At 41.7% G+C, this 27,633-nt stretch overlaps 1 protein-coding gene across 1 annotated transcript; it reads right to left on the bottom strand.

The window, feature by feature from the left end:
* Window positions 1–783: 783 nt before the first annotated feature.
* Window positions 784–27,633, bottom strand: RCL1 (RNA terminal phosphate cyclase like 1). Its single transcript, XM_051643267.1, has 9 exons — window positions 27,475–27,633; window positions 26,006–26,077; window positions 24,976–25,151; window positions 19,171–19,245; window positions 18,469–18,593; window positions 15,993–16,118; window positions 14,018–14,174; window positions 6,773–6,876; window positions 784–2,290 (listed from the first exon to the last, which is right to left on the bottom strand). Exons 1-9 carry the CDS (start codon window positions 27,611–27,613, stop codon window positions 2,140–2,142), a joined length of 1,125 nt encoding a protein of 374 aa, XP_051499227.1. The 5' UTR covers window positions 27,614–27,633; the 3' UTR covers window positions 784–2,139.

The raw sequence follows: 27,633 nt of genomic DNA, 5'->3' as shown, positions 1-27,633 counted from the left end.
CTCCCAGCGACTAGAATCCTTACTGTAGTTTGTGGCTACAAAGAGTATGAATTGCCTTCACTAAAAATTAATTTCCAGTGTCCAGCTCTAAAACTGAACTGTCTTACTGCTTGTGGGATCAGTCTGACCAAACAGGTGTTACTTGCTGTTCTGCCAATAAAAACCCAGCTTTTTTCTGCAGGATTTCCTAATAAATACTTTTCACAGAATGTGAAAACAATTTTAAGAAAGCACTTACCTAAAACCTTCTCTGGAATTGCTCCTGTTTCTCCAGAGACCAGCTGTTCTGCAAAAACATACTCTTTTCATATACATATCTTTTTCTCTGTAAAGCAACAAACACTTCTGAGTCATAAGAACAGTTGTGCTATGCAATGTGGAGCAGGGTTAAGGCTTGGAAATTTAACAGTGAGGTTTGGTTAAGCATGGGTAATTTTATGGCATAGTTAATCTACCATTATATATATATAAAATTCTTCCTTGCCCACATATTTTTTCCTAATTTAACTTGAAATTTAAAAAAATACAGTCAGTGAATTTTACTTCACAGTCTACTGTTTTATTTAAGGTTTCCCCAGATGCAAATCCAATTTTGGAAAGTCAGTAAATTTAAAAATAGGCCTTGCCCTGACCCCTCCCCCCACAGTGGCAACTCCCAAAGCGGTTTGCTTGATCTGTCAGTTCAAAACAGCAACTTATCCTTTGAAGTGTCATCTTAAGGTGCTGGGGAAAAAGTTTTGGGGTGTTTTTTGGTTGTTGTTTGTTTTAAGGGTAAACAAAACCTTATTTAGGATAAAAAATACTTTATTTTTCCAAAACATGTTTAGAGAGATTGCAACAAGAACAAAGTACAGCACAAAAATGACTCACACAGCCTGCAATAGTTAATAAAACACTAACAAAATACCAAACTTTTTGTCAAAGTCCTTTTGGGTCCAACACACATTTTTCATGTTACAGAGGTAACGCTCACTTTACAGTTGCATCAAATGAAGTTTGTAAGACTATTATAACACAGTCACTAGAATTTGCTCTCTCTGTATATACACCAGCATTTGACATCGTTTTATTTTACTCTAGACACAATGAGTATAGTCTTAAGTCAAGTATAAATTTCTTTCCTTATGTCAGTTTAGCATTAAGTTCAGCAGGTTTGCCTGGAACCTAACAAAAGCCTTTCTTGGGCAAATATTTATACCCTGGTAGAAACTTTTTGTACCTGTCAATCTAGGCAGTGCCCATACACCATTATGCCCTCTTTGAAAAGGAAGCAGATGCACAAAATGTGATAGCATAACTGAATATATTTTTCTTCCTCAAAGCCTACAGCTTTTTTTTTTTTTTCTACCTTTCACAAATTATTGTGAACTGCAGTGTGTGGAATGCCAAACAAACCTAAAAATAATGCATGTGGCAAGTCAAAAAGTGTCATGGAAGTTTCCCCTCCCATGCTCATCTTTGCAGAGGAGGCTAAAACAAGTCACTATATGCTGTGATCTTCTCTACAGTATTCTAATATTAAGGACAATGAAAACACAGGTATTTTTTTTCTTCCTATGAAACTGTACTTTAGTCAACATAAGCAGGAGTGAAGCATTTGACAAATTCTATACACATGCAATGTACAAACAAAAAATTCTTGTCAACACATTTACTTTCACTTCCATGCCAATATCGCCTCTGCAGTTACCTCAATAATCTAATGTTTCTGTTGTGATCATTTGTTTTGTACTGCAAGGCTCATTTTGGTCGATCTTGTTTTTCTCTATCTAAACCTTTCAGAAAAAGTTAAAGAGTGAAGTCTGTAGATAACAAAACTAGGGAACCCACTGCATTAAGGCTTCAGGGCACAGGGATGTAAGAGGCACTTGGATCGCATGTGGTGGAATACAGTGCAGAGTCCTGAATCAGCTGAGACTCCAGCCATTCCAGGCAGCACAGAATATTGGCATTACATTTATAAAAAGCACAGGTCTAAACAGCCTAAAGCCAGTTTCATTGTTTACATGCAGCAAGCTTGCGTACCTCTGCACTGGAATAGTCACAGGTTTCCTTGTGCCAGAATAAGCACAGGGAAAGGCAGATTTTATCAGATCTTTGCAGCGTTTTTGTCACCCTATTTCATGAAGTCTGCAGATGTTATCTTATGGTTTTGCTAAGGTTGGAAAATCCAATACCAACACATGTCATTAAAACTTTCTCCCCGCCCATGTGCTCTTCCTCAGGGGTCTTCGTTTCAATTTTAAACATGATCTGGAAGAAGCTTCTCAGGTGTCGGAGAAACTCAATTCTGAGGGAGAGAAAAAACACAAAGTTTGAGAAACAAAACAGAAAGCCCATCAACGTTATCTACTAATGCTGATTCCAGAGATGACAGCAGTGAATAGAACATTAAAATATTGCTTAGTACAGACAAACAAGCCTGCAGGCTTGTCCTCAGTTGTGTTGCAGAAGTGGCTGTGTCCCCTGCTGAAACCAATGCACTCTCTGTATGAGCAGAGAGAGGAAGAATGTCTGGTAATACAGCAAGACAAAACAGTGAGGGAAGATGAAAGAAAGGAGAAAGAAGAGATGTAGCCAGGCAAGGTCAATTACTCATGATTGTCACTCTTTATCAGGACTATATGAATGCCACACCAGCCTGTGGTGGTACTCCCCATCTCCCCCAATGTTTAAAGCAGAAATAAAAGATAAAAGGAATAGCTGAGAGCTTGGCCTTGGGTACATACTTTAAAAAGAGAGACATTAGATCCTAAAGCACATGTTTGATTTGTACTGCTAACTTGTGCACTTCTCAGTTAAATGTTTCATTAGAATCACATTCAGACATAGAATTCTTCCTGTCTCCTCTTCTGATTTTCAGAAAAAAAACATTCATCATTTTAGAATAAGAAGCATGACTGAACACAGTGCTCCTAAACACACCCTGACTGGAAGGTGAGTGAATGGAAAAACTACTGAAAAGTACAAAAAAAAGAACAAAACCAAAAATGGAAGAAAACATTCCTATTGGCTTCCCCAAAACAGGGAACAAGCCATTACACCAAAAGGCTAGAAACATAAAACTGGTAATTGCTCCTGACAAAAACGTAGTCCCTTCCGTTCCTGGCCACAAGCAAGCCTGCAGTCTTGAACTAAGGTTTAATCTCCTGCAGCAACTGATATGTGCCCTTCTTAGGTTAAATTTAACCTTTAAAGAAAGGGAACGTGCACATCCAGTCCACACATTTGTTTGGCTGGCAATCTGGAAAAAGCCTCTGCTGTGCATGCTGAGTGCATAATCACAAGCTAATCACACATCATTATGCCAAATCAAGAGAAAGTACATACAAAACGGGAAGCAGGCGACCAAGAGGACAGGACTGACCCGACTGCAACATCTTGAGGCCTGTGAAAGCAACTCCTATTCACAGAAGTTGTGAATAAGCAAAATGAAAGTTATGGGAGCAAGAATTGCCTTATCCACTTCAGTTGGGCACGCTGCTGCTCCTGCATGGGCATGGGGTGGAGGGAAACAGCAGGAGCCAGACAAAGAGAGGCTACTGTTACTTACAGTGCTCTGTGTTTAGCAAGATCTGAGGGTTATCTCTGGGGCAGTTAGCTGAATACTTCTGTAGTATGTGGGTTGCCTCATGCTATATGCACCTTCCTGGTCTGGTAACTGGCCTCAGCACAGACATCAGCTCTCTCATCTCTCAAATGGATTAACAGTTGAAAGAAAGAAAAGTGCCTTTTCTTCCATGTCTTCCCAACTTCAAAGTTTATTTGTTGTAATAATCAGCAAATAGGCATATGCTAGCACAAATTCTTCAGTAAAGCTGACAGGCAACCAGCTTCCTCCTTAGCTTTGTCCCTTCCCAGAGGCCTGGCAGCATGACAAGAAAGCAGCCAAGCCCAAAACGTGCCAGGAGTGGCACGTGCCACAGGCAGTGTGGAGCTGGAGGCTCAAGGGAAAATCCTAAAAGGTGATCAGCAAACTCTGCAACCTGTTAGTGGGACCAGTTCAGTCCATACCTCTCTTTGCACGTATGTGGACTACCATGCTTCTCTACCTCTTGCTCCTTTCAGCAAGAGGGCTTTGCCACTGCCCCAAGGTACACAGGGAAGGCTCACAGGAGCAGGAGCCAAGGGGAGGCTGCCTAGGGACACTCAGGGAGAATCTGGGAGCAGCAAGAGGCCAGCTCTGTCTTGTAGAACTAGAAGCGCAAGTTGTAAGAGCCCTGGAAACAGGAGGAAAAGACGGGGAAACGGCAGGGGTATGTGACAGAAGTGCAGCAGAAACTGGGTTTGTATTAGCTTGAAGCTGATAGAGATGTAGAAACATTTGCACCCCAAATAATAGTGGAGGCAGCACCAAGTATATATGCACAGACTAGAAGACTGAGGGAGGGGGTGAGAGATACAGAGAAGTTTAATTTTGTCAGAAATTTAGACTCTGTGTTTAGGCAAGGGCAAGGCAGAGCTGAACACTTTTCCTTAGGCCCAACAACAGCTACATGAACCACATGGGAGCTTTTCCTCAGGGCCAACCCTTTTCAAATAAAAAACAATTCTATTGCCAAAAAAAAAATACATATTGTAAGAAGTCTGTTTATCTCAGTGCCGTCTTCTCCCAGCAGCCTGCTAAGCAACACCAGAAGGTACATGACCGCTTCACAGGTTTCAGCTCACCATCATCAAGGCAAACCCGACAGCTCGCGGGTCAGTGCGAGACAAGACCTACGCCCCAGCAATGCCTTCGCCGTCCGGCGACCCCGAGAGCTGAGCAGGGCCCAGCCCCGCGGGGCTGGCGGCACTGGCTCCGTGCTGGGGGCACTGGGAGCTGGGCTGGCCTTGCCCCCCGTCGGGCCAGGAGGGGATCCCGGTGAGCTGGCAATGTGGCCAGCACCCAGCATGTCAGTCAGTTGGAACTAGATGATCTTTAAGGTCCCTTCCAACCCAGACCATTCTATGATTCTATGATTTTCAGCTCAGCTTGACCAAGAGGTGCTTAATCCTGTGAAATCTGGAGCATAAGAGGAGAGGAGACAGTCCAGATGGCCGCAGGCCAAGTGGTCTTTGGGGACTGGTGCCCCCAGTACCACTTAGGAACATTCACAGTGTTTCCCACCCGGCCATGCCATTAGCAGGGACAAAGGATGCCTCCTGTGGAAACACACAGTTAAATGTGGGAGACACTTCCTCTTTCTGATGGACACATTCCAAAGCACCACCACGATGCTGAACTGCCACATTCCCCCTACATTGTGCTGGACAGGGAAACCAACCTGGCATAAGACAAGTTTATAAATAGCTTTAGATTCTGCAGGGTCAAAGTGTTAAATGCAGAGATGTCACCTCCCCAAGAAAGGAAAGGAGGGACAATGAAGTGGAACCTGACAGTACTGCAATTTACTTCAAAAGCCTGTGCATCTGATGAGTTGCTCTGGAGCAAAACTTCCCAGCCTCTTACAAGCTGCCTCAGTGAGGGCACTGCAGATGTGATACTGCAGACAGAGCTGAGTGATCTCTGAATAGACCCTCGTGGGACGGATATGTTACAGATTCTCAAAGAATCACAGATTTTTATAATCTCCTGTGACACAAGCTGCTTCAGGATGCCTGATCCTGACCTTCATCCCTGCTGCGCACTCCTAGCTTGGAAGACATGACTACCCAACCCTTTGAAATCAGTCTGCTAGTGAAATAAACTAGTGTGTTTGTATGATTTCTACAGCATCAAAAAAACGAAAGACAAAAAAAGACTGGACAACAACAAGTGATTGCTTTGTTCCACACACTAAGTTGTGCACTTCAAACACTGACACCTATTCCTTACAAGCCTTTCACATGAATACTTACTTTACAGGGAATTACTTTATCCCTGTTCAATAGGCTTCCCTGTCTTCCCCTCAAAATCTGATGAATGTTGTTTCCAAGATAACAGGGGTTAAGAATAGCAGTTAGGCAATTTCTAGCTCTCATGTGATGGCACCACCATTCTTCAGTTATCACAGTACTGTACCTTTCACGTATACAGCACCGGTACCATGATAACCGAAAAAGGACAGTTCACAGTCTTATTATTTGATGCCATTGTCAGATAAACAACCCTCCCTCCCTTTGATTAAAGAAAAATTACTCAGTCTCTAGGAAGAACTGTGATCTAGTCAATCACTTGTCAGTCTGATAGAGTAAATGCAAATTTTTTATGCTGGATGCCCTTCCTCTAACCTGTGTGTTGTGACTACAAATGTAAGTAAACTTAGCTTTTTTCCCATCCTCTGAACCACAACCAGCCTCAGAGACACAGCTTTAATGAAATTTTAAACTGGAAGACTAGACAGAAGTCCGCGGCCCAATAAGGCTAAAGCTGTTTCCTATGGACAATCACAGCTTTAGCATTTCTCTAGCCATTTGAAAAGTGCCATTTAATGACTCAGCTACAGAGAGATGACTAGAAAAACACAGCAGTGTATGCCAGGCAACAAGAAGCAAACTGATGCGCACATACTATCCAAGACCACGAACCAACTATAAGCTAAGAACCATCAATAAACTGTGCAATTCTAATTGCCTTAGAGCCAGCAATAATATAGAACAGTAAAGGACTAATCTTCTAATGTGTAGAAATAAACACTAGGGAACTTACACCACCTGTCTCGTTTGAAGACGGGTACAAGTTGTTGTACTCATAGCCACAGGCAAGGTCTTCCATATACAAAAAATAGCATGCAATAAAACTAGTGAATTAAACAAGACTGGGTAACTAAAACTGAACAAAACAACTTACGTGTATGGAGACAGAGGTCCTAACAGGACTTTGGAAACATCTCGTTGTCCAAGGGTCATGAGAAGCACAGCAAGGCTCTGATTTGTTGAATCTACACAGCCTCCCTGCAAACCAAAATGTTTTAATAATTAATCTCTGTCCAAACCAGAAATTCAGATGAGAGGAGAGTAACAAAGCAGAAAGATACACTTAAAAGGCTGAATTACTATTCCCCGTTTTCAAGGCCCAAAAAGATAAAAAATGTAGAATTTGTAACAATGACAAATTAATTTCATGTAGCAGGCTAGGAAAGTAAAAGAACAAAAACAAAACCCAGCAGCAAGGTCACATTAAAGATCCCTCGTGTCCTCTACCAACCTGTTCTAACATCACAGAATGTAAACACTTGAGAATTTATTTGCAGTACACGGAAAACATGTATTAATTATAGTTCATGTGCATTTGATGTTACCATGAATTGCAGCACTTTATGGTAGCTATAAAAAGTTACATTCACACAAATAGCTCAGGGTTAGCAGAAGCAAAACAGCAGGTTCGAAGTTATTTCATGCACACCCACCTAAACCCTTGTTACTAGCTTTTGTGGTTTTACATTTGTAAAACATTTTCCCCTGTATTTAAAATGAGATTATTTTTTTCACTGCTATGTGAAAGAGCCATGTATGCAGAACTACACATACTCTTTTATGTATTTGTAGTAAGTCATATATGCATGATAAATTGTTTTGTATGTGGAAGGCATTAACTAGCGCACATACGTAAATCAGAATTGGAAGGCTTTGTTTACAAAGCTTGGACATAAATTAAAAGGGATACCCTTTGTGAATACTGCTATAGAGAGAATTTACCAACCCTGACTGTGCAGACATATTGAAAATAGAAAAAATATCTGGCTTAACATAATTTTGGACTGTCCTCGTATTCATCCTGATGCACAGCCACATGAAATCTGTGAATGGTTTCCTTCTGGATCAGGCCTAATGCTAAACACTCTGAACAGGCTGTCTGGAGAGAGCAAAACTGAAAATTCATCCTTTTAAAACCAAATTATCCAATAATTAGGTGCCCACAGTTACCTTTGTGGGCAAGAAGTAACCATAACTTTAAGAGATACCATCACTACCCAAAAAGGCAAGGGACGAGCGAAATAGGTTTTGGACTACACAGACTGCAGAAACACACAATGGGATACTTCAGCACATTTACTCAATGAGAGGACAGAAAGGAGGACCTTTCCAAGGGCAGTTATTGAAGGTTTGATTTTCAAGATGGCCTTGCTTCAGTGTGACAAGTCTGATCTCTGTTCTTTAGAAACTAACGTACATCACAATGAAGGAAACGTGTTTTTTATGTTCACTACCATTACCTGACTCCTAGTAACATGCTCTTACAGCAGTCCTTGCCTTTTTATCTCTGTGAACCTGCCACAAAGTGAATTTCATGCATTCAACCTTATGTTTTCTATGGGACTGTAAATACTGTGCTTTGTCTTGGGCAAACAGGGTGCTTGCAAGATTTGCTAGTGCAATATAGAGCAAGAGCTCTGGCAAGCTGTATGTGCAAGTCTGAAACAGGTACAAGAAACAGGTTAGAGTTCAGTAAGGAGGACTCCTGACACAGGACTTCCTCTGTTTGTCATTCAGTACATTATTCAAAATGCTCTTTTATCACCTGGATGAAAACTTCACCTTTTCTGAGTAATCTTTTTTGTTGTGTTTTAAAGATGAAAACATTACAAAACATTTTTATGATAAAATTTATACAAAAACTTCACTCAGCATGAAGACAACCACATCCTAAACATTACGGCAAAGCACGTTGCATCCCATCTGCATCCCAGCTGCTTACATAAGCTCTCTCCCTACAGTCTGCTGTCCCCACTATCATTGTGCACTAGCACAGAGTGGTCAGGATAGGAAAGAACCTCTGAAGAGCTTCCAGTCCAACCCTCCTGCTACAGCAGAATCACCTATAGTAAGTAGATCACACAGGAAGATGTCCAGATGGGTTTTAAGTGTCGCCAGAGAAGGAGACTCGACAACCTCTCTGGGCAGCCTGTTCCAGTGCTCTGTTAGTCTTACAGTAAAGAAGTTTTCCTTATGTTTAACTTGAACCTCCTATGGTCTAGCTTGTGCCACTGTCCCTTGTCCTGTCATTGGACATCACAGAATAGAAACTGACCCCATCCCCCTGATACCCACCCTTCAGATATTTTTAAGTGTTTATGAGATTCCTACTCCATCTCCTCTTCTCCAGACTAAACAGCCCCAGCCCTCTCAGCCTTTGCTCATAAGCCAGATGCTCCATTCCTCTAATCATCTTTGTGGCCCTGTGCTGGACTCTTTCCAGTAGTTCCTTATCCTTTATGAACTGGGGAGCCCAGAATTGGACACAGTATTTCAGATGTGGCCTCACTTGGGCAGAATAGAGGGGGAGGAGAACCTCCCTTGACATACTATGCACGGCTATGCCCCTTCCTACATAAGCAGTTGCCAGACAGGGAAATGAAATTATTTGCTTTTAATCTAACCATGACAGAAGACTCTCAATCTACCTGTTGCTTACTCAAGAGTCCAAACTGAAAAAGAGCCCTCCCACAAGAAATGGGATAGCAAAGTCAGAGCAAAAATTCTGACATTTGTTGCCTAAGAGCTGGCACTCCTTACCAATCTAGGATGCAGCTGCTACTCTGTATTAGTTTGTCAGTTTCTTCACTACTGTTTCCATTGACAACAGAGCCAGATCCAGCTGGATGTGACAATTAGAGACAAAGACCACTTAAAATCCTGCCCATTTTGAAAAGTTATACAATCACCACAGCTGACAGGCATATATCAATATTTCAACTCTGCGTATTGGACAACAGTGTTTCAAAGAGGATTATTCTTCTAAGCCTGATCCCAGCTTTGACTTAGTCTTGGTTATATTTTGGAATACAGACACTTTCCTCCCTTACCTGTGTAGCACATATTTGTGTGCCTCAAAAAATTTGTTACATGACGTGCAGAACTTTTTGGTTTTGGTTATTTTTGAAGAATGGAGCAGAGCCCAGTCACACTGAAGTAAGGCCTTCGCTGGAATGCCTCATTTGTTATAGCTCTAGTTAAATAAAACAAATAGCCTTACACCTCTTTCTTCCCAAAAGTCCCCCTAACAAATTGACTTTTCTTCATTAAAGAACTCAGCCTTAAATAGCTATTTCTCATTATCACAAATAATATAAACATTGTCCTTTTCCAGTTCATCCAGACCTTTCCATGCTCCTAGTCCCCTGCTACATAAAGCTCCCATAACCAATAACTTTCAAAACAAAGAGGAAAATCCTTGCTGAATGTTATCATTTAAGCTTAGGCAAGTGCACAAGGATTTGTGAAGACAATGCTACTCAGTCACTCCATGTTCCTGCTTCCAGGGCCACTGTATTTAGCACTGGGCCACTTATTATTAGTCAATTAGCTCCAACATCTTTCCATCAGCTAATGTACTTTAAAAAAGCTCCACTGATTCCAACAATCACATGGCTTCTTTAATTTCTTTTTTTGAAGGCTTAGTAAAAGGGATCATTTCACACTGAGCATAGGAAGACTCAAATCCTTAAAATTTCCTCAGTGGTAAAGTTCACATAATAGCAAGTATTAAACAAGCACTTTAGGAAATGTCCCAGGGCCCCTTTAAACACTAATGGACTCCAGCAGATTTATGGGTGACCCCCCCCCAGCTAAAACCCTTCTACAGAGAATTATCTCCAGTGCTCCTACGATGCCCTTTTCTGGTCAACCTTCCCTGGCTTCTGCAGCACAGCACCTACAGGCAAAGAAATAGAGGGACAGACAATCTCATAAAGAGGGGATCTAAACAGAGGAGAAGTCCTTCCTTGAGCCCTGTATTCAGTGAGGAGGTGTAAAGACAGTGGGACTTAGAGAGCGCCTGTTCAGAGCAACGTATCTGTACCCCATTACACAGCTTTCCCAAATTTTTACTGTTTCACTATACAAAGTGAAACTAGGCAAAGAATACTCAAAAACTAAGCAAACATTGTGTGCTTTGCAACATGTTTCTATATCCTCTCTGGGGTCAACACTAGGTTAAACTGACCTAAGCTCAAAAAACCTCCCAAAAATAAACAAACAAAATTAAAAAAACAATCAACTGCAAAGCACTAAGCACGAATATGGCAAGATGGGCTGGGTGAGCATGTGTGTCATATATTAAAGTCTGCATTCTGGAAACTACAGAACAAAACCCACCATATTGCCTGTGACAGAGGGAGAAAGGAATTAATGAACATTGAGTAAGGTTGGAGTAGTCCAGTGGATAAGCAGCACAATAGCCAAAAATGCTAACAAACAAGGACAGTGCTGAGCAGCACTATTCCCTCCTCAAACACTTTTTTTCTGTTGTTCCTAGATTCTCACTATCCTGGTGCTTGGAAGAATTTGACTCATCACATTAAAATAGCTACAATACACTACAGCAGAAAATTACCTGGTTCAGGCCACTCCAGCACTCTTCATTTTGGAAGTTCTCTGACATCTGACTCTGAAGAAGGTATCATAACTGGACACATCCCCTCACTAGTTTCAATCTATCAAGCTAGGGCTTTCAGCAACCTGGTCTAGTGCAAGGCATCTCTGCCCATGGCAAAAGGGCTGTAACGAGATGATCTTTAAGGTGCCTTCCAAGCCAAACCATTCTATGGCTCCTTGTGGATAAGCTCAGGAAGTGTCAGTTGGAAGAGCCAACAGTGAGATGGACTGAGAACTGGCTAAACAATAGAGCCCAGAGGGTTGTGATCAACAGTGCAGAGTCCACTTGGAAACCTGTGACTAGCAGTATTCCCCAGGAGTCAATATTGGGCCCAGTCTTATTCAACATCTTCATCAGTGACCTGCATGAAGGGATGGAGTGTATCCTCAGCAAGTTTGCTGATGATACGAAGCTGGTAAGATTGGCTGACTGGCGAGCTGGGCAAAGAGGAACCTGATGAGGTTCAACAAGAATAAATGTAGAGTCCTGCACCTGGGGAGAAAAAACACCATGCCCTGATATAGATTAGGGGTTGACCTGCCAGAAAGCAGCCCCCTGGAGAAGGACCTTGGGGTCCTAGTTGACAATAAGTTATCTACAGGACAGCAATGTGCCCTTGTGGCCAGGAGAGCCAATGGTATCCTGGGATGTATTAAGAACAGTGTGGCCAGCAGGTCAAGGGAGGTTCTCCTCCCCCCTCTACTCTGCCCTTGTAAGACCACATCTGGAGTACTGTGTCCAGTTTTGGGCTCCCTAGTTCAGGAGGGACAGGGATTTCCTTGAGGGAGTCCAACAGAGAGCTACAAGGATAATTAAGGGACTGGAACATCTGTCATATGAGGAAAGGGTGAGACACCTGGGGCTGTTCAGTCTTGAGAACAGAAGACAGAGAGGGATCTCATTAATGTCTATAAATATCTGAAGCGTGGATGTCAAGAATGGGCCAGTCTCTCTTCAGTGGTGCCCTGTGATAGGACAAGGGGAAACGGCACCAAGATACAACACAGGAAGTTCCACCTCAACATGAAGAGAAACTTCCTTTACTGTGTGGGTGATGGAGCACTGGAACAGGCTGCCCAGAGAGATTGTGACATCTCCTTCTCTGGAGACTTTCAAGACCCATCTGGATGTGTTCCTGTGTGATCTGCCTTAGGTGTTCCTGCTGCAGCAGTGGGGTTGGACTCGATGATCTTTAGAGGTTCCTTTCCAACCCCTGTGATTCTATTATTCTATAAGTTTTAGTTGGTTTACATAGGAAAAAAACACCTATTCCTACCAAAAAAAGTATGTGGAAATTTGAGTTTTGATGCTTCCAACTACCTGACTGCCTGAAAAAGTTTTCCAAAAGGTTTACACAAAGCAACAAATGTACCAAATTTTAGGTTTGTTTTGGTTCTTTTGGAAGGGAGGGGGAAAGAAGCTGAAAGATTTTACATTTCACCCCTCAAATAAAAATAGCTATCTTTCACTACGTAACTGTAGAAACAGACAGGTGTTTCAGTCACTACTTGTGACTGCATTCTCCATGCATGCTGGACTTTCAAATGCAAGGGATGTGGACTATACCCAGGAATAATATTTGTTTGTGCACTTCTGTGAGATAAGAACCCTGGGCTAGAAAGTGCAAATCCTCTAGCACTATTGTGCATATATTGAATAAAAAAAGGACAAAATATAAACAGAAGACTGAAACAAGTGGGGAAGCTGGCAATTCAGACATGACAAGTTTCCAGCAGGGAAATGAAAAGATAACATGGCTACAGAAGAACAATCTACTACAGGCATGGATGTGGATTTATGAGGTTAAGGGATATTTTTATAATTTACTATATTACTTCATACAGAATCTCATTCATTTTTAATACTTTGTAAAGTCCAATGAGATGATTCCAGTTCAGAGCAATTACATTTTTTTAAAACAGTGAGTATAATCTGTAGATGACTGCCTCCTAAAGGCCAAATGTGTATCGTCAATACTAACTACTTAGTTTAACCTTTCTGCAGATACACAAGAGCAGGTAAGTTCTTTATTAAAACAGAAACTCACTATGATGCTTATTGCCAAATAATTTCTAAGACTTGAAAGCTGGTCATCCACTAAAAGTCTTACCACAAATAACAAAAATTAATTAAAAAAATTATGGTGCAGAAGATTGTGATGCATGTAAGATTCCTATGCAAACACTGTCCCAGCTCCTTTTCAACAAACCATTCAGTCAATTCCTCATGCAACCAACAGACCTCAGCACATTTCACTTTGTCATCATCACCATAAATCATCCACCACTGAGGCTAGCTGCTTTTTTTTCCCTTATTCCTTATATGATCTCCCACTCTTAATGCCCCATTCCAACCACCAGATTAAAAACTTGGGCTCTATTACCTCTCCAACTTATTAAAAAAAGTAACTGTCTATATGGAGGCAAATTAATTCTGCTAAAGACAGAACACAACAAAAGAAAAATCTGCCACTCCACTGATTCATAGTATTGTCTCCTGGTCATGGGAAATAAAATGGCCCAGTAAGCCATAAGACTGTAAATGGAACCATTTAAAATCATTCCTTACCTGGATGAAGACAACACTGTCAGCATCCAATCATTTCTCTGTTTGCATCTGAGCCTGCCTGAGGGTGTTCCCAAACCACCTCTTCCGTTACCAAGATGTCATTACCTTCTTTCCCTACAGCTATGCACACAAAACATATTGGCCACTTACCCTGTAGACCTCCTCAAGCAACAGCTTGGCACAATTTTGGCCAAGTTCCTCGGGAAGCACAGCTGCTCCCTGGCCCTGAGGATTTGAAGCTAGCTCAGCGCTAAGAACAGTGCCATTGACGGTTTCTGCAGCAAGGCACAGGCCAAAACCTGGTGATCTGAAAGAAAGGAAAAAAGTGCATTCAACTTAAGGACAAAAATTAATCAAGAACTACTCTCAGCAAACCTCCGCCTTGTCAAAAACAGTTCCTCTCATAGATTCAAAACCAAAACTAAGTTTCTTTAGAGACTGAGCTCTTTCCCTTGAAGTTTCAATTTTCACCAAGATTAGATCATAGCCATTGCATCAAAGAGAATAAAAAAATGTCTGATACACATTACTTGTAGCTCCAATCACTTCTTTTCACTTCCAGTTCAATACCACCCAAATCATTACAACCATCTAAGTATTCTGAACATGTAATTTGAAGAAGGAAACAAAACTCCCTTATTTTCCTCAGAGGTTGGGATTCTACAAAATGCTACTGTGAGATTTAGGAAACATTTTTGCTACAAGAAAATCACAAATGGCTGAGTACAGCTTGCTGAGAAAGAAGTTCTAAGGAAGGGACAAAAAAGTTACAAGATCCTCTTACTTACAGGCTCTGGAAGAGCACAAATAGCTAATAATTCAAAATAAGGTTAACTTAACTTTCCAGAGTTGTGGACTCCTGCTGTCTCAATGACCCAAACTTTTTAATTAAAATAGTTCTACTGACCCTAAACCCTAAGGAATGTCAACAATATTAACAATGCACAAAAAATCAAGCCCCTAACACCAATACACACAAACTCCCCTGCTGCCAGAAAAACAATGGTTTGTCCAGAGGCATGTAAGTAGGGAGGGAATGAAAAGGTGCAAGCAGGTCCCACCCAGATTTAACTGCCTGCATTTGCTAAGCAACACAGAACGTATGCTAAAGATGTGTGTTTCTTCTTCTTTCCCTCCTCTGAAAGAGAGATAGGGATCTAGACAGCAAAACAAGAACAGTGTCAAGATGCTGTTTTTTGGACAAATATCCTTTAATAGCTATACTCACTGGCAGATTTTGTTAGTATTCAGTAGAATTAGGCAATCTACCTAAATAAAACTATCCAGTGCCTTTTGTATTGATAGTGCAGACAGTATTAAGAAGCATTTGCACAGGACCAGGAAGTTTCTGTTTAGAGAGACATTACAGGTGTCAGACACATGCGTAAACTAGCAAACCTAGTAAGGCAATATTTAAAAAATACAGAGATGGTGAAAGAAAATGTGCACGCTTGGATTTAAGCATACAGACAAAAATCAAACGAGTTATCCAGAACTTCTTAAACCTCAACAGAAAGTGACAAGAAAACAGACAACAAAGCTCACAGATACAGTAAAATTGCCTGAATAACATCCAGCGCTTTTGTGTTCTGCTGGCAAACAAGGTCTGTTCATGTACAGCAAATTATTGCCTCAAATTTCCAGTCCGTGTTAGTGCAAGGATACTATTTCTGCTATTTATGTAACAGTAAAGCAGAGGACAACCCATACAGCTAAAATACTTTCTAAACCAGTTTGATCCCATCCTTAATACTACGATTGCCCATCAGAAGGTGCACAGTCAAGTCTGAATGTTAGTTTTCACGACATACCACGGCACCTCTGATCATAATGTCACTTCAAAGCACAGGTTTAGAACTGGAGAGACTTCCAAGTTGCCTTTAGTGGCAGTAATGACGTATAATATTTCTTGTTTAAGAAAACACACACCTTCTATCCCTCCACCACAAGTAAGACAAATGTATCTAGTGAACAATGCAATTTCTTCCCAGTGAGAAGTATTTATTTCAAGTCAGCAAAATAGAAGATCATGGTCTAAAACTCACTAAAATACAGATCACAATATCGTAGCAGATGAAAAAGGGCAGAACTGCATTTCTGTTTCCTGTGAATACAGGATACTCACTTTCCAGAGCTGACCCCCTTCATATGATCTGTGTAGATGTAAATGTCCGGGATGAATTTATTCAGGATGCTCCTTGCAGATTCCACCATTCTGTTTGCCATCTGTGGTGACACTCTGACAGAATATCTACATTTCCAAGCTAAGGAACAGACTATGGTCACAACAGAAACTTAAACCAGAGACTGACAAAAGTGGCCAGGAAGTCTCAATGCATTATTTCTGCAATTGTGATTTTGTCCTACATAAACTATTCATGAGTGCCAGTCCATTCTCCTGTACATCAGTGCTTCCTATAGTCTTTTCACTCACATACCTTGAAGTGAAGTACACAAAACACAAGCAGAACAGCTTATTATGACTTGGTAAACATCTATCTTAAAAATACCCTTCAATAATTTTAAATTGCTGTTCTGTCCTATGCTTTCTTATGATGGAGACCTGCACACTCTGTTTCTCATATATTATCAAAATGTGTTGATGGGTGAAGTTTCTCTGAATTAGCAGCAAGAAATCCTGTCTATTTCTATCAGGCATCAGCTGGGTAGATTAAATTAAAGTGTTTTACTGTAAGAAAAAATTATTTTAAAAGGCTAAAAAAATCTTTGCTCTTTCCAACTATTATTTTGTAAGGCTGTCAATTTCACTGGTTCTCTAGTCACCCAGCATCTCAAGACAAACAGGACCAAAGAATTAATTAACACCTTCCTGCTCACCCCAACACACCTCCTCACTGTACACAAGAGTTGTATTGCCTTTATGCCCTTTCACTCAGGTGCTGCTTCAGTGATATTCCCAACAGATCTTCAAATGTACAAAGCACATTGTGCTCCAAATTCCATTCTAACTATAACACAGTCTCATGCATCTGGACATACACGCACATAGCAATGGAGAGAAACTCACTCTCAAACCTCCCAGCTGGCAAAGGGAATTTCCTTTTCTACAAATTTTTATTGCATGTTCTTGAGGATTACCAAAACCTTGAAGATCTTAAGGGCAAAACTAGTAAATAATAATAAAAAACTGATACTCCTGCACAGTTGGTGCACTCATTTTTTTGGATTACTATAAAAGGCTGCTGCAACACAAGCTCCCCAGCTGTGAGGAAGCTGAATTGCTTGGCTGAGTCTTGAAGGGACACAAATGCACATTTAAACGGCCTAGAAAACTTCACGGCCAAACTAAAATAAGACTGCCTCTTACCATGCTTATTAAAGACAAACCTTTACCCCTGAGAAAAGGCCCAGGAAAACCTAAGGCAAAGTGGAAGTCTGATGACTTGCAGTTCACAGAATGGCACTGTGTATTAATGTCAACTTAGAAAGATGGCATGAAGCCATGATCATTGCTCCCTCCTTCACACAGAAACAGAGGATCAAGATACTAAAGACGTGGACAGGGGCATAAGTAAATCGCTTTTTTCATGGAAAGACCATGACCAAGATCATAAAAAAGACACTGAGTTGCCTCCTTTGTTATTCTACAGCACATGCCTGAATAAAATTGCTCTCACTTGACAATGCTGCACTCATTCAAATGCCACAGTTGGAAACAGATGTCAAGGTGTGCCGCTGTCACATTCAACTGTGATCATATGCCATGAAGTAAAAGGAGGAACAGGCTGCAATTCTGCACCTCTGGAAGGAAACCTGACCCATTCCTCCTCTCAAGTAATCAAAACTAGATCATGTTTGAGACTGTCACAATCACAAACTAAACTACAAGTTGTCCAATGCTCAAGAGAGAGCAGGAGCTCATGAAACACAATCTTTAGTATACTTTGCTTGTAAAGGATTTCTGCCTTCCTCCTACGGTGACAGCAGATTCCTGAGATGCCATAACAAAAAACCACAAGAGAAAAAACCCCACCAAAAACCCAAAAGATGTGCAGTCATTTGCAAAAGTGAGTACCCTACAACAATATTTTGGTTCTTTCTGCAGAAGTAAAGACCTCCTCTATTTACATCTCCAATGGTACTACTGAAAGTGAAGAGCTAACACACTTCTAACACAACAAAAAGCTCCGTTCACATGTGCGCAGTGAGGTGTAAACTCATCTCTAACTTAAGCTCCCATCGAACATATTGCTAGACTCATTAATAGCCAAGATGCTGCCTACTCCCTGCATAACAAAACTACATTTTTTGCTACTAGATCTACACACAAGGTAACATTCTTTTTAGTGCTGCTACATTATGCAGTGGAAGGTATTTTAACTTTTTCTTGCTACTGAAAATATTTTAAATAGTGCTGTTCAGTTTTAAATGTATTTTACCTATCTACTGATGCTTTCTGTATGTGGTCTGAACACAGCAGTTTCAAGACACAGTAATGAAATCTAGCTGTGTGATCACTCTTTGCAATGTCACCTTATATTATCAGGATACATGCCCAGAACATGGGTGCACTTCTGCAGCTTTAAGTTGGGAGACATTTTTTTTTTTAAAGACAAATTCATTTAAAGAAGAAAGGATACGCAGTTCCTCTGATGCGCTTGATTTTGCCAGGGTCTGTGAACTGAATAGGCTGCAAGACCTTTCTCACTGGGCAAGCAAACACAATCTCTCCACCCCCTTTGGGAGGCATTCCTCTCCGGTTGATCTAGAAATAATAACAGAGGAAAAAAGCAGATTAGTTAAGAGCACAAAGAATGAACTTACACACTCAAAAATGATAGCTTTTATTTCACATATAATAAAATGTTATCAGGGGTATTACATCAACACAGGCGAGAAAAAGACCTTCTAAAGGCAATAATGGATTTTGCAGCAAACCTGTAAGCAAAAAGGGATTGATTTTTTTCTTCTCTCTGAAGTACAGTAGAGTACAGCTTCTCAATGGAAAACAAAACCAAACCATCAAAACAAAACCCAAGGCTGAAAAAAAGCAAAAAGGTTTCTTGGCTTGCAAAGATCTCAGAGGCTAAGAAAAGTCACTGCTTTCTCCTTACCCTCTCAACCCATAGCCTTTGCACCTCTCTTCTATCACATCTTCAGTCAGTGCAAGGCTGGTATGCCATTTAAAACATGCAAAGAGCAAGATGCAATTTTAGGGATGTGTGTAACTACAACTACATTATCTGCTAGACAGGAACCAGCAGCAAGCATCTGGCCCTGTGAAGCAGTGCAAAAGTATAACTTCAACATGTGCTAGAAAAGAAAGGAACAATTTGTCTTACCTTGATTTCCAGACTTTCACCGTCAATTCCAAACTTCTTCAGTAGGGGTAGAGCTGCTGCCTTAAGGACGTCAACCTATAAACCACAGAATTACAAAACCAGATGCTTTTTTGAAAGTTACAGAAGTCAGTAATTTAAAGTCAATGCATTACAAGGTTACTAAGAAAGGTAAGGCTTCTCCTAACTAAGGACTCTATGGGAAGACATGGGAATACAGCATTGAGCACATCAGCTACTCCTAAGGCTACCACAGTATCTCATTACTTTAAAAAAATTGCTAAAACAAATTACTAGGAGATGGAATTTCCTATTCAAGTATTCTTCCTCAGACTGATTTTTATTTCTATTATGGTTCAGCTAAAATAGTTCTGGTTTCTCTGAGCACAGAAATAGCAAAAATCAAATTCTTCTGTCATTGCTCAAAAAATTATACAGCTAAGTGAATTATGATTGCAAGAACCTTTATGTTTTGGAGCAGCCCCTTCACTTGGCAGGAAGAACCTCATCCCTTTGTCAAGAACTTCTTTTCACCTGTTTCTGAGAAACAGAAGCTTTTTGGTAACCTCTGTTGAAACACTCAGAAAAGTCTGAAGTGGGTGACTCATCCCTGTACTCCTTCTGAGTCAGATGCTTGCCAGATCCAGCTCTGAGCAGAACCTTCCTGGTGGTTGCTCCTCCTAACTGGTGACCTAAGACAGCAGCGACTACTGTATTTTTCCCTCTGCTGAAACTTCACTAGCATTGCCAAAGGAGACAAAAATTTAGAAGCACAGCACCACAGGCAGTTACCAAGAGAAGCAGCTTAGGAGACATAGGACAGGGACAGCAAAGAAGAACTAAATTCAGGTGAAGGAAACAGGTATGTGCTAGACAGCAATTGAGGAGGCAGTCAAAAAGAAGCCTCCTTCCCATGCCTTCAGCCAGAATCCAAAATTCTTGAGTTTAATTCTCTCTTCCTTGCACAGAATGCAAACCACTGACTAAGCAGTAGCACATACCTGAACTACATAGCTGTGAACAACCTGTTAAGAGCTACCTGAGTAGCTGTAAGTGCACGCTGCAGTTTTGATTCTTAAAATCCTGCTGGCCAACATACTTCCTTTCTTACAGACAGGCATTTGGTGGTGTTTTTAATGTATGTATCAATAATTGAGTATCTTAGTTAAAAAAACCCCACTAAGTCAATGACTAATTTTTTATATTTATGTATTTTATATTTTTTACAGCCAGGCTATCTTAATTTGGACTGTCAGTAGTACTTATTAATCACACAAATTTGACTTTTAGACTAAAAACCTTTACTTACATGCACATGCACACACTGACACGAGTACCACTGGTTAAAGTTCTAACAAGCTGATCTGGTTCATGTTGAAGTTACACAGTATTTCTCCCTCCTTCTTAAGAAACAAAATATATAAGTAAAACCAGAAAAACTTAACTGTGTAGGTTAGGAACTCCCTTTCCCTCCTCTTATTCCACTTTTGCAATTCTGGACTGAAGTCTGTATCTCCAGAAAAAGCATATTAAGTGAGCATTAGGAAGCTGGATCAATTTTGGGCCTGGCTTGTCTGTTTCCAAAAACATCAAGAATTTTCATAGATTTTGATCCTCAGACAAATTCCAGGCATGATACTTACCAGGTACCAGACACAATAAGAGACTGTCTCTGTTCCAAATTTTTAGCCTTAGCAGAGAAGGGAATAGGAAGCATCTGAAGAAGTAGAAAAGGCTGTTCTGCCTAGCAGATGAGTAGGAGTTCACACAGGAGAGGTAAGGTACTGCACTAGAAAGCACAAGACAGTAACAGAACCAATACCTAAAGCCATATTTCTAGTCTCTTGCTTATACTCAGTCATAAAACTATGCATCAGCTCCCACTGAAGGCTAGTTATTCCACCTCCAGAGCAGACAACAAGTCCACATTGTACTAAAGCAAATACAACCAAGGGCACACATTACCACAAATGCCAACAACTTACTAAGTCCTATAGACTTTGCTTGTTCATAAAGTAGTGTAAGTACAACCCTTTTTCCTTTAAAGACATCTACAGCAATTAAAAGGACAAAAAAGAAAAATTACTTTTAGGAGTTTGCAGAATCCTTTAGCTACTGCAAAGCTGTAAAAGACAGGAGACCGTACAGCACATGGCTACTTCGGCAAGGGGCAAGCATCAGGTGGCCTGCACAGCCATTAGCACTGCACAAAACAGCATTAATCCCTGACGTATATACAGCATTATGTTTTGCAGACAAGTACGTAGACTTTGGTGTGGGGAAAAGCAAAACCAGTTTAGCAAGGGGAAAAAAAAAAAAAAAAAAGACGTTAAAGTCAGTAGGAAAAACTTCTTGTTTTCCTGGAATTACAGACAGCTGTTGAGTTTTGATTTACACTGAAGATTACTGCTCCCAAGCCAAAGCATCATATGCTAGTTTATGCCAGCATAAAAGTAATTTCAGCTGGAAGTTCCACAGCTTCAACACTTGCAAACTCAAATATTAAAAATTATTATTCTAAACCCAGGTTGCTGCAGCACCACTTAGGAATAACAACATGTAGAGAAGGAAAGGAAAATAAGAGCCATAATTTGTGTGCCACCTCCATTCCCTTCAAAAAGGCACTTTCCAAATAGGGACACCCCCAGACACAGACTCTATACAGACTCTCTGGAACTCTACTTGCCAGTTCCATGTGACTGGTCCCACAAGCTACCCACGGTCAGATCTCACCAGTAGTCACACAAAAAAAGTAAAGCAAATGTAGGCTGCCAAAGAACAGTGCAGGCTGCTATTCCACAGCCACATCTATTCCTGACAAGTGTGAGCAAAGCAGTATCCCTCTCACTCACTGCAGATGCATCGCTCATGCACTATTATCACCACGGTCCACATGGGAGCCAGCTAGCAGAGGGCTTTCCATTGCACCCCACTGGAGGATTACTAATGTATACAAACAAATGCTAACAGATAGACACAGTATTTATACTGCAGGAACAGCCTGACCCATGCCTCACTGAACTGAGCTGAAAGTCTTTCCTTACACAAGACAAGACTCCAGAAACCCCCTTCTCCTTGCCTTGACCACTTCTGCTCTCCCCACAGCAGATCTGCAACATTTCCTTCTGTCCTCCTGACACAGTTGTCTCTGGCAAAGAGCAACTCTAAACCTACAACACAGCAATCACATCCAACAGGTATTTTTGAAGCTGTGTAAAAGACAAGAGCTCAGAGCTGAATGTGGATTTCAGAAATTCCAGTGTGTCTGCCTGCTGCTACCATGAAGTAAAGATCCAGCTTCTCTGGCTGCTTACTTCCTGCTCCTTACCTTGTGGATGCCTCCATGAGAAAATGCAGGGGTACAGCTCTCTGCCATTTTGCCAGATAGTTGGAACTAACTTAGGGAGAACTCTGGAAAGTGTCCATGGTATTGGAGTACACAGAATTGTGTGGCTGAAAGCAGGAGATATGGAAGCAGGATGGGCAGAACAACCTCCTCCTTTCAAGCTTAAAGGGTGTGCTATAGGATCATATGTCTGTATACGTGTGTGTATGTATGTATGTATTTTCACACCCACATATGTGAATTTCTATATGTATCTGCAGGTGACAGACACTGAACGTGCTCATGCAGGTATACACCCCATATAGTTCATCTACCTCTTAAATAAAGATGTGTTTACAAAACACCATACCCCTTTTACAAATAAAAACAATAAAAAGATATTCAAACACGCTGAGCAGGTGCCTTGCCAACTGTACCTACAAGTTGAGATGGACAGATTCTTGCCTGAAGAGCAGGAGAGGAAAACTCCTTGCCCCATTTTGAACTACTCACAAGGTATTTACATTGGTTTGCCTTTACCCCTCCTCCTTAGATAGCAAAAAAAGAGTACAGATGGATAGACAAACTTAAGCATCCCTTTCTGGGCAAGCAAAGGTAATAAATGCTCACCCAGTTTCCAAACATCTTCTGTCTACTGAAAAATAGAAGCCCAAATAAATTTAAAACCAAGTTACCATTCACTTAACCACATGGAACATTTAGGGTAGCATGTAAACTCGTGCTTTTAGTCTCAGCAACCTGCAGAGCCATATGCTATACAAAACATCTTGAAAAACTCCTTCAAGTAGTTATTGGTGTTACTACATTTAATGCTTACTCAGGAAAGTTAAAACAAACATAAACCAGGCTTAAAGCAGTTTTAGGAATCAGTATTCCGTTATCAACACTTAAAATGTTACTGCACATGAGCTGAGCCAGTCATTACAGTTGTGCTTCTACAGCCCAATGAACTTAAGATTTAATTCCTGAGCACACACATCTGCATTTTATTTCCACTTGCTGTGAGGTGACACTGTGATTCAGCTGATGGATGCCAGTACCCTCCTATGCCCGAGTTTTGGACAGTGCAAGCTCCCTTCAGGCACAAACTAACTAGATAAAACTTCCACACACATTTCAACTAAAATTGTGTAGCTCCTGTTGGCCCATGTGACTGATGCCTGAAAAGGGGTAATTTCCAGAATCAAGACCGAGTTGCTTAGATGAACATCCAAAGTTTCATGAAAGCACCATCAAGATTGGACAGCTTTTTGTCTCCAATTCTTCAAGAATTTCTCCATTGTGATTAAAAAGATGCAGTCAACGAAAAGAGACTTTTTTGATTCACTAATTATAATTTCTACTAGTACTTCTAAACACAGTGACTGAAAGGTTAGTGAAACATTTCCCATTTTACTTTTTTTTTCTTTTTGGTGGTTTTTTCTTGTGGGGGTTTTTGTTTGTTTGTTTGTTTGTTTTTGACAGCTCTGTGTACATCCCTTCTCAACACTTCAATCATCCTTTGGCACATGTGGGTGTCTCACAGGACCACAAGTAAGAGAACAAGTGTTTTAAATGACAAGAGAAGCACAGTTGAAAAGCCATAAATACTTGCAGAACTCAGTGGCTCATCTAGTATCTGCAATTATACTTAGAAGTATCAGTATTCATTTGAACTGGTTTTCAGATGATAGCGTTTCTGTAAGATGCTTGGAGGAAAACAGGCAATCACCATTAGAAAAGCCAACAGCAGTCCTGCTCTACCAACAGCCATTACATTTGCAGGGGGTTTTTTTGGGAAAAAAAAAAAAGCATAACCAATACCCATTACTTCAATGTTTTAATCCCACATTATCCATAGCTCATTTTTGTAACAACACTGTCAAAACAAAGGACTGCAAATCGGCAGTAGGAGAAATCACGGCAAGCATTTAGGCATTGCTTGACCTACCACGCCTTCTAGTGTCTTTCTAAAGAATCAGTTATTGCACACTGTAATTTCATAATTGTCATGTGACTTCTACTTCTAATACAGTGGTGCCTTCACAGCAATCCTAGCATAACTATGTCCAGCAGAGAAGAGAAAGATTCTTTCCTTGTCACACTTAGGTGAATGACAATTTCCTCTTTCTACACAGCAAATACATGTGTGGTGTAAGAGAAAACTTATTGCATTTCCAAAAGAACAGGAAAAGAAAACCAGAGGCAGGGCCTCACATTGCTTTTAAGGAGAATTTCCAGGGGAGAAGACAGAGGCAGTACAGAACTGAAAGGCAAAAGGTGGATTAAAAGCTGCAGTTTGGAGTGTGATGCAGAAGCTTGTTTGATTCAGAGAGTTTGCTGGCAGGTGCTGTAACACTGGATACTTCTGGATGTGAGGGATGATAAAAATGCAACATGTTTTAAAGACTTCTTCCTAATTTATATTTTTTTTAAGGAAAAAAAAAAAATTCCTCCTCTGGTACTTAAATTTTATCACTTACCGAAGGATCTACTTGATCATTTGTTACTCCCCTCAGGACAATCTTCAGTGGATGCTTCATAAAAGGTGCCAAGCAGAGCAGACTTTCCAAATAGTAGCCAATACTACGACTGGGGCTGCAGTCATGTTCCAAGGAGCCTCCATACAGAAGACCAGGCTGATAATACAAGGTAGTACCTGGAGAAGATGCCAGTGGAGCAAACCAAGTCAGAGGCTGTCAGCACACTAGCCATTCCTACAGCTCATTCCTACATACCTCATTCCAAAGACACTTTGCAATGAGGTATACAGGCTAACTGGAGAGAGAATAACTTCTAGAAGATGGCTGCACTTCCAGCACACTGTTTCTATGTCTGCAGTTAATAAATGGGCCAACATGCATGAATGTTTGTCATTCTGCCTTGCACATAATTTCTCCTTTTCCCTTACTTCCCAAAAATCAAGGATCTCTTAGCAATCCCCAAAAGGCTGATACAAGCTATTATTATTCTCCACGGCAGCTAAATCTGGACCAGATAATCAGTTCATTGCTGCACAGCATATCTGGTGGTAGTTCATCTGCTTTACTGACCAACCATAATCTTTAAAAATCTTTAAAAGAAAAAAATAAAGGAAAGAAAAGAACAAGAATCAGATGAGATTTTTATGTGGGATACCTCTTGCTCAAACCAACACCTTTTTGGAGCATGATTAGGCAAGAAGTTTGCCCTTCTAGAAGGCAAGCCTTGCCTTCTACAAAGATCCCTTCTGGTTCCAAGGGACCTTACCCCACTGTGAAATCCAGCATACCCAACAAAAAACCTAATTTTAATTCTTGGGCAATACAGATTCCTTAACTCTCTGCAGTGTGGTTGGGAGCTGATCCCCTTGCATGCAATCAGTTACTACAAAACTTCTCAGCTAGGTTATTTCTCATCTCCTCACTCAGTGCTGTCTAAACACTGACCTCTCTGTTAAGCCAAAACTCTCATTTCATTGCAGCAACTAATAGTGCCCAGAAGACCAGAGCAGCAGAAGAAAACAGATCTCACCTGTTTGGTTTATTTCAATCCGAGAGCCATTGGTCACTTTGTCAATCAGGCGAATAAAACTTGCTTCAAAATCTGAGGAGTAGAACAGAGACGGAATTTTAAATTTACATTCCTTAAATTTATTACTGGAAAAAAATAATAAGAAACTTCAGCAATGCATTTGTACATTTTCCTCTTCCTGTCACTCACAGCAGTAAGTCTACCCTCACTCTTCAACTTGCTGTGACGCAATTCTAGCACATGAGAAAAGGCAATTCATGATAAAACCAGAGCTGTTAATTTGAGCTTCCATGCTTATAGGCACTTCAAATCAACTGAGGTGCCCCCAAATGTGATGGGTGGGCCAGCCACATTCCTCTCCAGCACACAGCAAGTGGCACAAGTTGACACTTCTGACCACGTGGTTTGAGGTATCACTCAAGCCCACAGAACATAACCTTTGCAAATACCAATTCTGCTCACTACAAAGCAAAGTCTACAAATCCTAGCAAACAGGACCCCGTCTATTTAAGCACCACAAGCTAGCAACAACTTCCTACCATTCTCTGTAAAAAAGTTTAAAAGAAGGGTACATTCCGATGTGAAGTGCTGCTGCACAGTTACTCCACAAACACAATTAGCAACCTGCAGACATTCCAATGTTCCTTTTCTGAAATTGTCATTGACAGAATAAAACCTAGAGAAACAAAGGTCTCCCCTTCACCTCCTTTCTTGCTTACTGTGTACATTACACCGGAGCAGTTCACATGGAACTAATTCCTCGGTTTCTCTTGTTTGCACGGACTGTAGCTCAGAGACACAGGAAAGAACAAGCGTATTTAATCAAACACACAAACACCCCAGGAAGACGGAGGAGCATGCTAGCATCACAGTATTCAGGCATCCCAAGCTGGTACAACCTCAGCGTCGAGGAATACATGCAGAGCTCAGAACACAGTTTCGAGGGCCAGGCTGCAGGGCTTCCCCAGCAACGGGGCTGTGCCACTGCTTAACCAGTGACCAGGTTCTTCTTTCTCGACGAGCCTTCAGGATTTGCGGAGCTCCCTGCGAAGCCAGTTTGCTCACAGCGTCCGCACGACGCGGCGGATGCTCCGCGCAGACACAAGGCTAGTCCTGCTCTCCGTGACGCCGCCCTCTGAGCTGGCGGCGCCGGCGTCCGCACCGGGACCGCTCCAGCACGGCCCCGGCTCCCGGGAGCCACCGCCCGGGACCCGTCACCGCCCGCGCTCCGCCCTGCGGAGCAGACCGCGCCGCGGGCGGGAACCCCACCGCCCACCCGGGCCCGGCGCTGCTGCTGCTCCTCTGCCCTCGGAGGAGAATTCCTGGCCGCGCAGCGCAGCCCCATCCCGCCCGGCTCTCCGCTCCCCCACCGACGGCTCCGGGTCCGGCTCCGGGACCGGCTCCGGGTCCGGCCCCGGCACAGCCAGGCCCCCGCCGCCCTCCCGCCGCCCCCCGCGCCCGCCGCGCACCGCGGAGCCCGGGATCCTCCTCCTTGGCGCGGATCTTGCGGATCTTCAGCGGCCGCCCGCTGAGCGTGGCCAGCACCAGCCGCTGCCGCAGGAAGTTGCAGCCGCTGTAGCTGAGGCAGGGCGCCGCGCCGCCCGCCATGCCGCCGCAGGAAGCGCGGG

This window comes from Apus apus, chromosome Z (assembly GCF_020740795.1).
Source record: "Apus apus isolate bApuApu2 chromosome Z, bApuApu2.pri.cur, whole genome shotgun sequence".
Classification (NCBI taxonomy): Eukaryota; Metazoa; Chordata; class Aves; order Apodiformes; family Apodidae; genus Apus; species Apus apus.
Note: the sequence above shows the minus strand (reverse complement) of the source record. Positions and strands in the feature narration are given on the sequence as shown.